This window comes from Astatotilapia calliptera, chromosome 7 (genome assembly GCF_964374335.1).
Source record: "Astatotilapia calliptera chromosome 7, fAstCal68.1, whole genome shotgun sequence".
Lineage (NCBI taxonomy): Eukaryota > Metazoa > Chordata > Actinopteri > Cichliformes > Cichlidae > Astatotilapia > Astatotilapia calliptera.
This window is the reverse complement of record NC_137428.1, coordinates 21,631,873-21,646,463: the sequence shown is the minus strand read 5'-3', so window position 1 is coordinate 21,646,463 and position 14,591 is coordinate 21,631,873. Positions and strand designations below refer to the sequence as shown.

At 38.4% G+C, this 14,591-nt stretch overlaps 1 protein-coding gene across 1 annotated transcript in view; it reads right to left on the bottom strand.

The window, feature by feature from the left end:
• Window positions 1-1,701: 1,701 nt before the first annotated feature.
• The window catches only part of LOC113025646 (sucrase-isomaltase, intestinal-like), a 35,521-nt gene continuing 22,631 nt past the window's right edge, over window positions 1,702-14,591 (bottom strand). The window contains exons 21-48 of the mRNA XM_026173619.2: window positions 13,619-13,743; window positions 13,354-13,442; window positions 13,065-13,114; window positions 12,639-12,821; window positions 12,024-12,158; window positions 11,162-11,368; window positions 10,911-11,065; window positions 10,469-10,637; window positions 9,837-9,933; window positions 9,402-9,514; window positions 8,783-8,908; window positions 8,169-8,297; window positions 7,906-8,022; window positions 7,732-7,794; window positions 7,539-7,655; window positions 7,356-7,446; window positions 7,112-7,250; window positions 6,299-6,432; window positions 6,086-6,120; window positions 5,795-5,911; window positions 5,288-5,436; window positions 4,745-4,829; window positions 4,506-4,562; window positions 4,180-4,304; window positions 3,813-3,901; window positions 3,313-3,362; window positions 2,344-2,511; window positions 1,702-2,149 (exon numbers count right to left, since the gene is read on the bottom strand). Coding sequence (XP_026029404.1) covers window positions 2,072-2,149; window positions 2,344-2,511; window positions 3,313-3,362; window positions 3,813-3,901; window positions 4,180-4,304; window positions 4,506-4,562; window positions 4,745-4,829; window positions 5,288-5,436; window positions 5,795-5,911; window positions 6,086-6,120; window positions 6,299-6,432; window positions 7,112-7,250; window positions 7,356-7,446; window positions 7,539-7,655; window positions 7,732-7,794; window positions 7,906-8,022; window positions 8,169-8,297; window positions 8,783-8,908; window positions 9,402-9,514; window positions 9,837-9,933; window positions 10,469-10,637; window positions 10,911-11,065; window positions 11,162-11,368; window positions 12,024-12,158; window positions 12,639-12,821; window positions 13,065-13,114; window positions 13,354-13,442; window positions 13,619-13,743 — 3,192 coding nt within the window. The 3' untranslated portion in view covers window positions 1,702-2,071. The remainder of the gene's footprint in view (window positions 2,150-2,343; window positions 2,512-3,312; window positions 3,363-3,812; window positions 3,902-4,179; window positions 4,305-4,505; window positions 4,563-4,744; window positions 4,830-5,287; window positions 5,437-5,794; window positions 5,912-6,085; window positions 6,121-6,298; window positions 6,433-7,111; window positions 7,251-7,355; window positions 7,447-7,538; window positions 7,656-7,731; window positions 7,795-7,905; window positions 8,023-8,168; window positions 8,298-8,782; window positions 8,909-9,401; window positions 9,515-9,836; window positions 9,934-10,468; window positions 10,638-10,910; window positions 11,066-11,161; window positions 11,369-12,023; window positions 12,159-12,638; window positions 12,822-13,064; window positions 13,115-13,353; window positions 13,443-13,618; window positions 13,744-14,591) is intronic.

The window sequence follows — 14,591 nt, the reverse complement described above, 5'->3', positions numbered from 1 at the left end:
GGAGTGTTCTGGGACGTTATATTTGGTCTTTGAATGGCTGCAATCCAGGCCATCCGTCGCGTCTTTGTTACTTCGGAAACATGGCTCGAACAATTTCTCTTCAACGACGTAATCCGATAACAACCGATCTCTTTACCCGTCGGCTTCCCGTGGCTGTCATGCGACCGGCTATTGCAGTTAATAATACAACGGCTTCTTGACATTTTTGTGTTTCTTTTTATCGCTGTTTAACTGATTTTAATTGAAAGCCTGCGTGCGCTAGTACCGCTTGCCACGAGTTCCCAGAATCCTTTGCGGTTCTACCCGTGAATGACGTCACATTTTCAATCTCTATATAATATGCATGTAAAATTTTATATTTGGGGTAAAATATCAAGTCTTTTCAAGTAAACCGGTTCAAGTCCAATTCAAGTCCCAAGTCATTGGTGTAAAAGTCCAAGTCAAGTCACAAGTCTTAGAACATTTTTTCAAGTCAAGTCTAAAGTCATAAAATTAATGACTCGAGTCTGACTCGAGTCCAAGTCATGTGACTCGAGTCCACACCTCTGTAAGGAAGTACACCCCACTGTGTCCAATTTACACCCAATGTTTTGACCCCCTTAAATAAAAACTGGAACTGCATTTTGAAGGTCAATGCAGTGTCCTGCAATTTAGGGTTTTTCATCAATGTTTACTATCTGCAGAAAGCTGTATATTATTAATGTCCAAAATTAAAAGCAGAAACAACTGAACATAATTCACTGAAGTACAGAGTGTTTCGTGTGTTGACTAATCTGCTAAACCACATAGCAGGAGGGAATTGCAAAATTGTAGTGGTGAGAGTCAAAATGCTGCTGCTGGTGGAGATGTAGCAGGTAGAGACATGTATGAGGTTCTCTAATTAGAGTCTGAAAGGCTAGTGACAGAACAGAGGATGAACAGTTCACAGAAGAAAAGCTAGAGAATGATCAGGCCTGAGGGTTTGAAGGACATGGGGCAACCATAAGGAATTAAGACGAGGAGATGCGACCATGATTTGTCTGAGTTATTAAAATTTACGTGATCCTATAAGGATAGAAAGGAGAGTAAAGACTATGAAAGCCCTGGCTGTTTCACAGTCGTCATCTCAAAGTAATAATTTCTGTATGAATCCAGGAAGAATGTCCCATCAGATCATCAGCTCAATTAATCCCAGAGGCACCCAAGGTTGGGATGTTTTTAACAGTGAAAGTGTGAAACTCTTCATCTAACCTGAAAACAGGAAGTAGACTGATTCATCACAGATCTAAACATTTTCGAGAAAAGCACAACCCCCCTACACACTGTTTCCCATGGAGTGGTGATTAGACTGGAAATCAATTTGAGGTTCCCATGGCTAAACTGACATCATTAGCTTCACTGCAGGCTGACTAATGAATAACTGCATCATTTTATGGGTAATTAATTGTGGCAACACAGCTGTACTATAAACAGATGCCAGCACATCCACACAAACACACTTTTCACATGAATCAAAGCATAGCCACCTATTGCAAAGAGATTTAAGATGTTTGTGACTGTTTGCCAGGATATTATCATGAAATCAATGATCCTGCATGTAAATTAGGTTAGCATTTCTTTCCTCCACAACTTAATGAATTGTTGCTGACATTCCAAACTATTTTTCATTGGCTAATATGACCAACAAGAAGACAGAGACACACAGGAGAAGAACAACAAACACACTTTTAGTTGTTTGATTTATTTGTGGCTTGTTTATCAGATCAGAATGATGGTAAATACATACAGTTAATGCACTTGGATTCATTTAACACAAGCAGCTAAACCATTATTCTTATCACTGATTCTACAGTATCGCACGTTTTAACAACAGCAGTTGGTGGATGGGATAATGTTCTGAAATATAGCTTGACGTTTACGTAGAAGTGCAGAACAGTAGTAAACAGGACAGTTTCACTCTTGTACTTGGTACAAACTGAGGTTTCAGATTTCATGTTCAGAGAAAATGCACTATATTCACTTCTTAATTTAAATTACTCCATCATTAGTCATAGATATCTTAATTTTTTACAGGTCAACACAAATAGCGCACTCAGACACTGGTTTGCCATGTTATGATGAAAGGCTGATCCACATAAACATCCTTTGAAGTCGCATCAATAATCAGCTCCTATAAGAAGAGGCAGAGAAAACAGAGGGCGACTTAATCCTTTCGTTCATTTAACGTGGCCTGTTCTTCGTTATTTGTGAGCTGTATAATATTAATGATAATAATAACGCTCTTTAATTATTTACATTTAAATAGAGAAACCTACAGTGTTTAGATGTGTATAACAAAAATGAGCATCCCACAAATGCACTGACCTGGGAGTCAACGTTGTGCTCTGGGGTGAGATTATGTGCCACTCCAGCTACAGTCAGGGTAACCTTTGTGATCTTAGTACTGCCTGCACCCCAAACCTTCACGACGCCCAGCTTCAGCCGATCACCAGCAGTAAGACCATTGTGGGTCACCTGACTGGACAAGGTGTTCTAAATGAGAGGGTTGGAGACAAGGAGGAGGGTTAATGAAAACCAAATACATCCAGTGCAAATGATTACATATTTGATCTGTATCACTGATAAACAAAATAATAATAATAATAAATTCCACCAGCTATCAGTTTTACAGGATTGCGGTAATTGTATGACATGTTGGACAACAATCGGCACTGGAAGACACTTTAAGCCCTTTGGTGTATCTACAGATACTAAATCTACTCTGAGATCATGTCCAAGTTTTTCAGGTTTGTGAAAGAAATGCTTTGAGCTTGTCTGACTGCTAAACATGAACTTTTGCAGAAACCTTCCAACAAAACTGGTGGTGACTACATTGTGGCTTTTATTGTTTTATTTAACTAAATGGTGTCGAGGAAGAAGAAACACAACATTTCATTCTCTTCTGACTAAGCATGTTCATTTTAAGCCACAAAAATTTAAGCACAAAATACCTTTGCTCTTGAGTAATTTGAAAGCATCTACTGAGTTATCATTTTTTTACTATAATGGTCACTTATCTGCTTTGACATAATTAAAATTATGTGTTAATATTATATCATTAAAGCACTAAAACATTTTTCTTTTCCCTTTTCTTTTCTATTTTTTAATACCGGTGTCAAAATATTTTCTAAAGTTAGAAATTTATCTGAAGAAAAACATATTTCAAACCACCAACTGCTAACAGTTAGCCTTTGACATCCACTTAATTTGGCCATTTTGAATGCTAAAGCATGCATTTACAGTAATAATGACAATGAAAAAAAAACACGATACGTAGTTGGCTCTTGAACTCACCGACTGTGCTGAAAATGAGATCAGAAGATATTTGTTGGTCTCCACCGTGTCTGAGGAGAGAAAATACGTGAATAAGTGAACATGGAACTGGTTGGATGAATGACACCATGACCAGGTAAGCAAGTAATGCATTGAGAAAAGAAAATAAGACAGCTAGAAAATCACCATTCGTTATCAGGACTGGGGATTAAAAGAGTAGCTCTAAATTTTAATAGCAGTCCAAAGGAATGTTTGTTGAAGTATTTCAATTTAAGCAGACGGACTGACAAAGCAGCATTGCCTTTCATTAAAAGAAAAACACAACAAAGAGCTGGCAAGATGTTTATCTACTGACTAACAGGATTACTAAAATGTTAAAATAAAATAGCACTGTGTTTTGTGTGTTTGTGTGTATATGCATGTGTGAATAATCACTCTATAAACACATACATTAAATGTCAAACCCCATGCTATTCGGTGTGTTGATAGGTGTAGGTGTTTAAGAGGGACCTTTCACTTACCAATTCCCTCGCCATCATCCCAGAATAAAGATCCTTCAGCGGTGCCGCTGTCACTCAGAGGGACGATCAGTCCTAGAGGATTCTTCCGGCTAAAAAAAAAAAGCAGTGGAAATGTTTGTAGCAGATATCTAAAGGACACCGTCTGTTTAAACCTGATGCTGAGAACAAACAGGGGCCTGATCTCCTTACTGTTGAAAATGATCATCACCTGAGTGTCCCACCTCTCATTCCCACTCACACTTAAAAACATTCAAACACACAAGCAATATGTGTTTCTCTCTCACTAACCGACAAACAAGCACACAGGTCACGCTACACACAGGATGCAGACCTGTAGCTAACTGTATGGGGCATAATGTGTGCTCACCTGTAGTATGTAGTGTTCTCGGGCTTCTGCCAGGGTAAGATGTATCCTCCTCTGATGTGCAGGTTAATATGGTCCAAGGGTGTCGGCATGTTAATCATTTGGCCACGCACTCCAACATCTCCGGCCTGATGAAAGAAATGATTGAATGCTATTAAAGTACTAGAGGCACAGGTAGAGTGTGAAGGCATCTTTTAATCAACAGAATTATGCAAATGCAGTGATAACAAATATTTGCTTTTAAATGTTATTTAACAAATTTCCCACGTGTGGGACTAATAAAGGTTATCTTATCTTATCTTATCTTATTGCTATAGACAAATACTTACTGTGTGGTAGTCATACCAGCGTGCGTTGGGAAGATAGCCATTCACATTTGTGACTCCCTGAAATCAGTCGCATATAAAAACAATCAATCCCAACACTAATGGTGTAGACATTTAAAAGAAAAAGGGGAAAAAAATGTGTGTGTATGTGTGTGTGTGTGTGCGTGTATGTGCGTGTATGTGCGTGTGCGTGTGTGTGTTTGTGTGTGTGTGTGTGCATGTGTGTGTGTGTTACAGCATACCGGGTCAAGTGCGGGGCTGATAAGTAGGGCAGGTCCCCAAAGAAACTGTTTGTAGATTTCCCATGTAGATTTGTCGTCCACAAACCTGCGATACAGCAGCACAGACGCCATTAAACCTCAGTATTCAAGCACTCATTCAGGATTCAGTGGCTTCCAGATGAAAGCCAATTAAACTCAGCCAGCCAGCTCCTTAAATACCAGCTGCAACTTTTTAAGAGTCACTTAAATTGATCTTGTTTTTCAAAGAGTTTCACGTGTTCATGTTTGGAAGTTGCCAAGTGTAGCTAATCATCTCACATGCAGTGCCTTGCTCAGAGAGCTTTTGAAATGCCGATATGAAAGAAGTGCAATTGTCAAGAAAAACTATTCTAACTTTCTTACCAGTTCTAGTTATTCTCATGAGCAAATTACTTAAACTCCATACAAAAGTCATGGGTAACCAAAGTGAGTTTTATCTACCACTTTAACTGAACATCTGCAGCCAGTCAGAGATGTTTTGTTAGTAGTGTTTGTGTATTTGTGTGTGTTGTGATCTAAGCTTACTCGTGCAAAAGTGGTCTGATCACTGTGTTTCCTTTTGTATGTGCCTCATACATCAGCGTGTACAAATAGGGCAGGAGGGTGTAACGGATGTTCAGGACATCCCGGCTTGCTTCGGCGAATGGTTTATCCCAAGCAACAGGATCTTGTCTCTAAAAGAAAAAAATGTAAACACATTATTATTTAAAAGTTTCAAAATTTCAGCTTCAAAAAAAGCAAAGTTCATGAGTAAAAGCACCATTTTCATGGCACTGTTCATGACACTAGACAAACTCCTAATTCCCAGATTGGTGTAAAAATAAATTAATTCTATAGATAATGAAATAATTCAATTGTTGGCACTGAATCCAAGAGCAAAAATACATTTTAAAACCTTTAGATTTTAAGATCCAATGATGGTTTAGTAATTTAAGTCAGACTGCACAAATATAAACCTGAAAAAGTCAAATAAGCTGATTTTAAAATTCACAATCCAATCCATCTCTATGGATGCATATTTAACCCACTCACCGGGTTGCCCTTGCCATTGTGGTTGCGTGAGTATGGATAGAAAGCACCCAGCTGCATCCAACGGAGACACATCTCATAGTCAGGTTTATTAAAGAACCCGCAAATGTCTGCCCCGGTCTGAAAGAGAGAGTCAAACCCAAAGTCTTTTGTATTTTTAAGCATCATGTTGAATCAAATCACACATTGCATTTCAAGATGTAAATAATGAAACTCAATTTAAGCTACTGTATGTTATTTAGTAAGTACAAGATCACTCAGAGGGTCAAAGCCAGGAGAGATGATGATACTTACGTAAGGGATTCCAAAGAGACTGAACTCCATCATACCTGTAGAGCAAAGAAACATTGGAAATTATGTAAACTGATTAGAGTTTTTGCTTCGTTTTAGGGGTTTGGGATCATGTTAACCTATGTGTTAAAGACAAAATATATATTTTCAAAACACAATTACGAACAGCACGTTTTATGCAGAAGAGTAAAATTAAAAATAAATGTGTATGTGTACCAATAATGGATTTGTAAAGCTGGTCCCAGCTGGCATTGTTGTCTCCGAGCCAATGTCCAGCCCATTTTCCACTAGAGGGGTAGGTGGACCTGGTGACCACTATGCCTCTTTTACCAGTCACGTCCAGAAGGGCACTGTGCAAAGGAGAAGGACAAGCATATTTGCCTTACACATGCAAATAACACACGTGCGCATACATAGCCGAGCAATTAGAATAACATAAAAGTGTCGTCTTTCTTTTAAAGCAGTTATTCATTTATTATAGAAATGAATTATCCAAGGTGCTATTTTTTTAATTAAATTAAGCTAAAGCAACTGAGCTAACAGCCTGAGCGTCCGCGTATCCTTTTCTGCAGCTAATTCTTCTCTGCGGTGAGAAAAGTGTTTCACTTCATGGACAAATGTATTTTCACATTGTTAAGTTAAATAAACATGCTGAAAGATATGAATTTTCAGTCTTACATTTACATTATTTTTATTCACCTATATGCATATGGACTTTATTCCAATTATGGATTTAGATTATGATGACAATTTTGTCTGCTTCAACATATTAAAACAGATCTTTGGCATGATTTGCATTACTCAGATGAAATATCCTGGATGCTTAATATGTAAAAAAATAAATAAATAAAAAAAAAAGCGCTTGACCTTTTATGGTTAATTGCTTTTCTTAAATACAAAACAATAACAGCACCCGCACAGATACTGATGTCAGCAGGAAAGAAAACAATAACGCACAAAAACACGCATACAGACTTGCAACGACACACACACATGAACCGGCACATATATAAACGCATATTCACTTACTCATAGGTTGGCTTGGTGTGCGACCATCCGTACAGGTTATGGACATCATAGTGTCTGACTCTCGTTCCATCACTGAGTATCTGTTCACTGTTCATGCACAGAGTCTTGTGGTTTAAGCCAAGATGTTTGGACTCCAAGGCTGCAAAATGCAGGCACATGTAGATAAACATAATGAGTTTAATAACCTAATTATTCTTATTATTGTAATCTAATTAGGGTGAACAAAGACAACATTCAGCCTTACGTGGCATATATGGTGGGTTCTCTAGTTTTGGATCACCAAGACATTTCCCATCAACTGTGCCGTGGACAAAACTGGCAGGTTCATTCATGTCCTGCATGGAAAGGTAAAGTCCAGATGATGAGAGTGAAAAGGACATCTGGTATAAAGGTGCCTTTGTTACATTTTCTACTTCTGGACACTCACGATCCAAAGGCCATCAAACTTCATCGTTTTCTCGTAGAATTCTTTGATTTCTTGGTGCCACCACTGTGCTGTTTCTGGCCGGAAGAAGTCTGGGAATGCAGTGTATGACCTGTAGAGCTGGAGGTGAGAAGTCTTAAGTTTAGGCACATATTAAATATATCTGAGGTGGTGAGGTGAATGGATATTATTGTACCTGTACTTGGGTATCCCAGTCCAGATTCTCATCTACTGTAACGTTGGGATAATCAGGCCAGACCTGTAGAAGAAAGCCACAAAAAAGCCACAGAGTTTAAATGCTTTATTTTACAGTACATACTGAGCTACACACATGTTGTCCAACCTCATGTAACCTTTCATTCCTTCTTACCTTGCCCCACACAATTCCATCACTGATGTGTTTGGGCCACTTGATGAAAACATCTGCTGCTTTGCCTCTCGCAAAGGCTGGGTAGGGCTGGGTCTCATTGCCTGAGATAGCGGGATCCTGGAAATAAATATGCACAAGTCTTGTGTGTCCAGTGGTAGACAGTGGCTACTTTTTCAATAACATTTATCCTTTGCAGATATAAATGACTACCATCACATTCAAACATCTTTTTTTCTTCCCTGTGGTTACTAATATGTCATTACCAGGATGAAGATGAATCTCATGCCCTCTTTTCTCATGCTGTCAACGAGTGCAGGCAGTCCTTTAAACTCTGAGTCCAGGACAAAGTCCAGCTGACGCTCCATGTAGTCAATGTCTGCATACTGCACATCCTGGAACAGACAGCAATTCAAGCTCAAATGAACAGATGTTTAACTAACTTTGAACAGCCTGCCACATGTTCACCTGAATGCACTTTATATAGTGAGTGGATACAGTTAACTTTTATTTAAAGTTGTTTTGCTTGTTTGTTTTTTAAATAAACCCATTACTAAAGCACTAAACAGCTAAATCACGTTTTAAAATGAAAACAGGAATAGTATTTAAATTATAAATCATTTGCTAACAAGGCATCATTAGCTGGGTTTTAATTAATAAATATGTCATAACAAATAATGGTTCCTTTAGACGAATGTTTAAAGAATTGAATTATTAAACTTTGTGCAGACTTTCTCTCTTTTTCACAAGCATTCATAAATTAAATGTCTTTTATTTAAATAAACAAATATCATAGGTGTGCACACTTGCTCCATCGCTGAATAATATATTCTGCCACAGAACTGCAGAAAGTACAAACATCCTGTCTCCATGAACTTACATAGGGTATAGCAGCTGCCCTCATGTCTTTGTATAAGTCTGCTATTTCCTTGTCATTGGCGTAACCATAGCGACAGAGTTGGAACCCAAGAGACCAATAGGCAGGTAGAACAGGTCGTCCAATCAACTGTTAAGAAGAAAAACAAACAAGGATGTCAAAAAGTGTTAAGCACAGGGAAAAAGGTGTTATGCGGGATTGGCTAAATAAGAGTGCACAATGAAGCAAAAAAGTAAGGTGCTGTATTTTATCAACAGCTGCCCAGAGTCAGGGCCCTGTAAATTACATCTAGCCTATTTGGAGCACAAAAAGGAAAGCTGGCAAAAATGCTGACTGTGAACGGTTCTCAAAAAACACGATTAGCATCTGAGAGCAAATTAATAAAACATATAAAAATGTAAGCTTAGACTACGTGTGAATTTGATTTAAGGTGAGCAAATACAAATAGGTATCCAGTTTCATATATTAGTAATTGCAGAACAATATAAAATTGTTTGCAACCAACGGGAACTTTTTATTTGAAGCATACCCTGCTCTGCTTAGTTCTACGACACAAGTTACCATGACGATATACCCCACAAACTACATAGACGCAAACAAACCAGAAGTCCAGAAGACGTACCTCAGTGTACTCCTGCACCACCATCTCGGGCGTAGGTCCCAGGACCATGTAGAAATCCAGGATGCCACCCAGAGTTCGGTAGGTTAAAGCTGGATCAGGTAGGAAGGTCACATCTACAAAACAAAGCAAAAAAGACATTTATGTGACATTTTCATTACTTTCAAATGTACATTAAATTTACAGTAGGAATTACTATCCTCGCAAGAAATGTATGGATATAACAGTATGTGTAATGCACGTTCATCTGTTTATGTTTCATGGGATGAAAACAAAGGACACAAAAGCAGGGGTGTGCTTATTTTGTGATGCTGGTCATGCAAATATCTCCCCATCAGAGGAACATGTGCGCATGTGTGATTATGTGTAGATGCAAAAGTGGACCAGCAATAGTGTTTATTCATCAGTTCCAACGTGATGTGTGTGTATTTCGCTTACCCATTGCATTGCTGTTTAGCAGCAGCACACCGTGAGCATCAGCTGTGTTCTCAAGGCCCATGTAGAAAGGATGGACTCCATAGCAATTCATCTTGTACTGCAGCAGAGACACACAAAAGGTGAGCATCAAGTGTGGACCATGTTTAACATGTACTATAGCACGCCCCTCCCCTGTTTTATTTCCCTTAACAGTTGTCTGAACCCTGTGGAGCTATTTTTTAAGCTTAGCAACTACCCATGATAATGTCAAGGACATAAAGTGATGGTGTCATGGTGAACTCTCATGTCAACAGAATCTCATCAAAGTATCATGAATGGGCTTTAAATTCTCTGGCAGGTTCTTTACAAGTCATCTCTATAGCCTCTACAGCTCGTGCTGCTAAAGATATTTAGTGCAGGGTGCTCTTGTATACAGCAAGCATGAAACCAGTTTTGATGAAACACACTAATGCCTAAATAATCTATACCTTTCAACCATTCCTTCAGGGAAGTTATGCTTTAATCTCTGCATCAAGAGTAGAAATAACAACTAAATATTGTCAAATAGAGAGTAGCACTCGTTTTTTTACATTGTTTGCAGATACATATACACATGTGCGATGTTACAGTATGCGTGTTAGTGTGATACTTACACCAGGAGGCTGGTCCTTGGCAAACATGCCCCAGGTGTGATAGTTGAGATCGTGCTTGTAAGTGAGATGCTCTGTTTCCCCAAAACCATAAACATACTGAGATGGCAGCTTAGTTGACACTTGGATGAACATGTCTGAGAAGGTAAAGCCTGGCACAGATGAATCCCAGCTAAGAAATGCAACAGAGGAGTGAGGGAGAGAGAGGGAGGGAGTTAATTGCGATATGTTTGACATATCTACAAAATAATTTCATCCTTTCTCCCTATCTTTGCTTTATTTAACTAGAGAAGTTTAAATTCTCTGTAAGTGAGTACTAAAAATAAGCAGTAGGAAGAATATTTTGAAATCACTGTGTGAAAGGTCAAAAAATCAATAAAATCAACAATTAATTCACAGCATGCCAACTTCCAACTTTTTTGGAAATGCAAGCCAAGATACTCACATTACGGTTCCTGTGCTTTTCCTAATGACCTGGATGCCGAATGGTTCGTTCACAATGACCACCTTGTAAAGTCTCTTGTTCTCATCAGTCTCAGGAGTGGCAGGAAGTGACAATCCCACTGGTACCTCATAGCGCTTTGTGTTTGGGTCAAAGATCTGAATGCGGAGGAATTGTTATTGCATTAGCATATAGGTAGAATCAATACAGATGCACCATTGGCTGAACAAAAAAATAAATGAGCAAAATCAGACCTTGAACTGCAGCATTTCACCGGTGTGATAATTAATCTCAACACGGAGTGTGTCAATATCCCGTGACTGTGGACGACCGCTGCTCCTGTACTTCCTGTTCCTAGTGATGTCAAGTGTCATGCCCGAGCTTCTTTCCCGTACTGACGTGACAGTGTAACCATAGTCTTGAGGATAGATGCACCATGGGCCTTGTCCACTTGTAATTGGCTACGTAGGGAAATAAAAGAAAGCATAGAGATTTTAAATATGTGCAACTTTGTTTCTAAAATCGCTGGGAGACTCTACAAAATTAACAAATTTAAAGCAATAGTCACAAAAGCAACACATCAAAGGCTTAAATAGAAACGTTATCTTATTTTTAATAACCCCAACCGGTTCTGGTTCTGCTGGAGGTTTCTTCCTGTTAAAAGGGAGTTTTTCCTTCCCACTCTCGCCAAATAGCTTGTTCATAGGGGGTCATATGACTTTGGGGTTTGTCTTGGTTTGTAATATTGTAGGGTCTATCTTACAATATAAAGTGCCTTGAGGCGACTGTTGTTGTGATTTGGCGCTGTTTAAATAAAACTGAATTGAATTGAATTGAATATGCACCCATCTCACTCCAGTCATGATTGGTGCTTCTACCTGTTCATACCTGATACCTGATTCTGACACTATGGCAGTAAGAACAGGTGTCATGCACCATAAACAGTTCAGATCAAAGCTTAGAATTTTTTTTATTTTGAATTAATAACAGGATTCAAAAAGGATTACTTGCTTAATAAATTATTTAGAAAAAGTTTATACTTCGTTGTCATATGCACCTATCTTGTGTTTTAGAAAAACACATGTGTATGTGAGCATATGACCATTTTTTACTTACATCCCAGATGCAGCCTCTGGCCTCGCAGTTAGCCTGATCCGCATGTTCCTCTGGATGGCAGTCGATGCGTATCACTTCCCACTCCAACACGTAGGTCTCCCCGAGGGTCAGTCTGAGGTCACGCAGGAACAGCACCTGAAGTTTAAGGGAGGAAAATGTTTTTGCGGTGATCCTTTCTGAGCTGTCTCTGAATTCAAATTTCCCCATGCTAGTGAGCTCAAAACCTGCTTCCTCAAGATAGAATGTGGGCTTGATGATGGATGTCCTCTCATTTCAGAATTATTTGTAATGTTTCTAAATTAGTTGTTCCTACAGCAATTAATAATTATTCTTACAATAATATTGTAAATCTTTTTTTACTTTTGCCTCTGCATTGATCATCTGATGCTCAACTGGAGATAAAAATAAATGTGTGGCGTTTTAAAATATACATTCTGCTGACACGTGAGTAACAGTAACATGGTGTTAGCATTGCTAGCACTATTACACCATGTGTTTTGTACATTAACTTTTTTTGCGAACATAATTTCCTTCGATATGAAAAAAACAGTAATGTTGTTTTTATTTTACATTTATTTTGTACGTAATCATGTCGATGCACATTCATGTGTTTACCTTCTTGTCTCCATCGTGGTGGATGTTGCTGGGTTCTAATGTGGTAGTAGAGTTTGTGGTGCCAACATGAGTCACAGAGATGGACACGGGAGGAACGGGTATCCCAAGGATAGTGATGTTGTCAAACTTTAGGTTGTTCGGATCATTGTAACCAGCATGGGTCACCTGCATAGTCAGAACTCCCTGCAAGGCAGCAGATACATAATCACACGATCTGACTTTCTACACATTATCCCAGATTTAAGAGATACAGCATTTATTTTCACTGTTGCCCTCGAGTAATGTTAACATATGAGAAATGCACATTATGGACAGGAAAAGCTAAAATTCTCATGTGGTTTGGAACTTTGAACTTTAGCGCAGATTGAAAGGAACATGTCGACTGGATTTGAAAAAGTGCTGCATGGTTTTGTGAGGTGAACTCACCTGCTTAAGAGAGAACTTGTAGTGGATGTAGTTGCCATTCTCAATTGTATCTGTAAAGAGAAGGATGTGCAGATCTTTGTCTGAGTAGATGAACACGAGTGATTCACAGGTACATAGCAAAGTGGCTCACTTCTACTTGTTAATGTAAGTGAGCCAACTGAAAGTGATTTCAGAGTCACATCAATTAATTAACTTTTTTGCTAAAAAAAAACAAACAACCAAACTTGTAGTGCCCCAGATACAACACATTTGCAAACAAAAAGGCAAAAGATGAGAAAAGAGATAATACCTCTGGAATCTCCATCATCCCAAAATAGTTCCCCATCTGCATTGCCGTTGTCATCAGGAGCAATGAGCAAACCCATTGGGTTACGCCGACTAGTTAAATATACAGAAACAAATGTAAAATTACAAACATATGAATAAATGAACAAATCCATCCAATGAATATAGTCCAATAAAATGAAAGAATTGTGCAGTATAAAATTATGCGCACATTTGTGTGTGTGTGTGTGTGTGTGTGTGTGTGTGTGTGTGTGTGTGTGTGTGTATACCTGTATGTGGTAGTGACATCAGGTTCCTGTGTGGGGAGGATAGCTCCACCTCTGATGTGTAATCCGAGCTTGTCAGCTGGTAGATACATTTCCATGTGTGTTTTTCGGACTGTTAGCTTTTGCATCTGATCAGAAGGACAGAAGAATAAAATATTATATCCCTAACTTTCCTCTTGTGTGCTAAATAATCCATGCAATTAACTTTTCATTTTTAGATATGGATTTTTAATTGTGTTTTAGTTCAGTTTCAATTTAATCAGGGTGCCCTGATCCCTCAAATCTGTTAGTCATCATTAGTAATTGTTATTTAAACTCCAGTTTAAAACTAGAAGGGGCGTATCAACTAAAAAAAGGACATAATAATTAAATATGTCCTTTATAGCACACTATAATTAGTAAAAGACTTATGATTTGTAGAGTAGCTGTTCCATTTTGTACAAGTGGACTAAGCACTAATATATGACTTCCTTACATTATGTTGAATAACACTGGACCTCATTATATATCAGTCAACTTTTAAACCTGTGTCTTACCTTAGACGACAGGCTTCATGACATTTGGGTGTTAAAATGGTTTTCAAAATATTATAAAGATAAACTTCACATTGCTCTCTTTGTTTTGTTTTGTCTTTCTATCCTCCATTCATTTCTTTATTGGCCCACAATCAACCACAGTTGATATCTAATCACTTGAAGACAACATGCTCACAGCAGCCTAATCTTCATCTTCCTTTCTACTTGTCCTGTTTTTCTCTCTTGTTTCTGGTTTTTGCTGTCTTTGTGTTGTGCTGTCCAACGTTTGCCCTTTCTTTTCATTCCACTGCTTATCGATTTGTTTTTGCAGTATTTCTTTGCTCTGTAGCTTGTTTTTCATGGTCACTTTCACTGCATCATTACTCCTCCACTCTTCTATACTCCTACCCAGATAATAACGGGGGACTAACCAGGACAAGGGTCCAGCAGCATGACAGCCA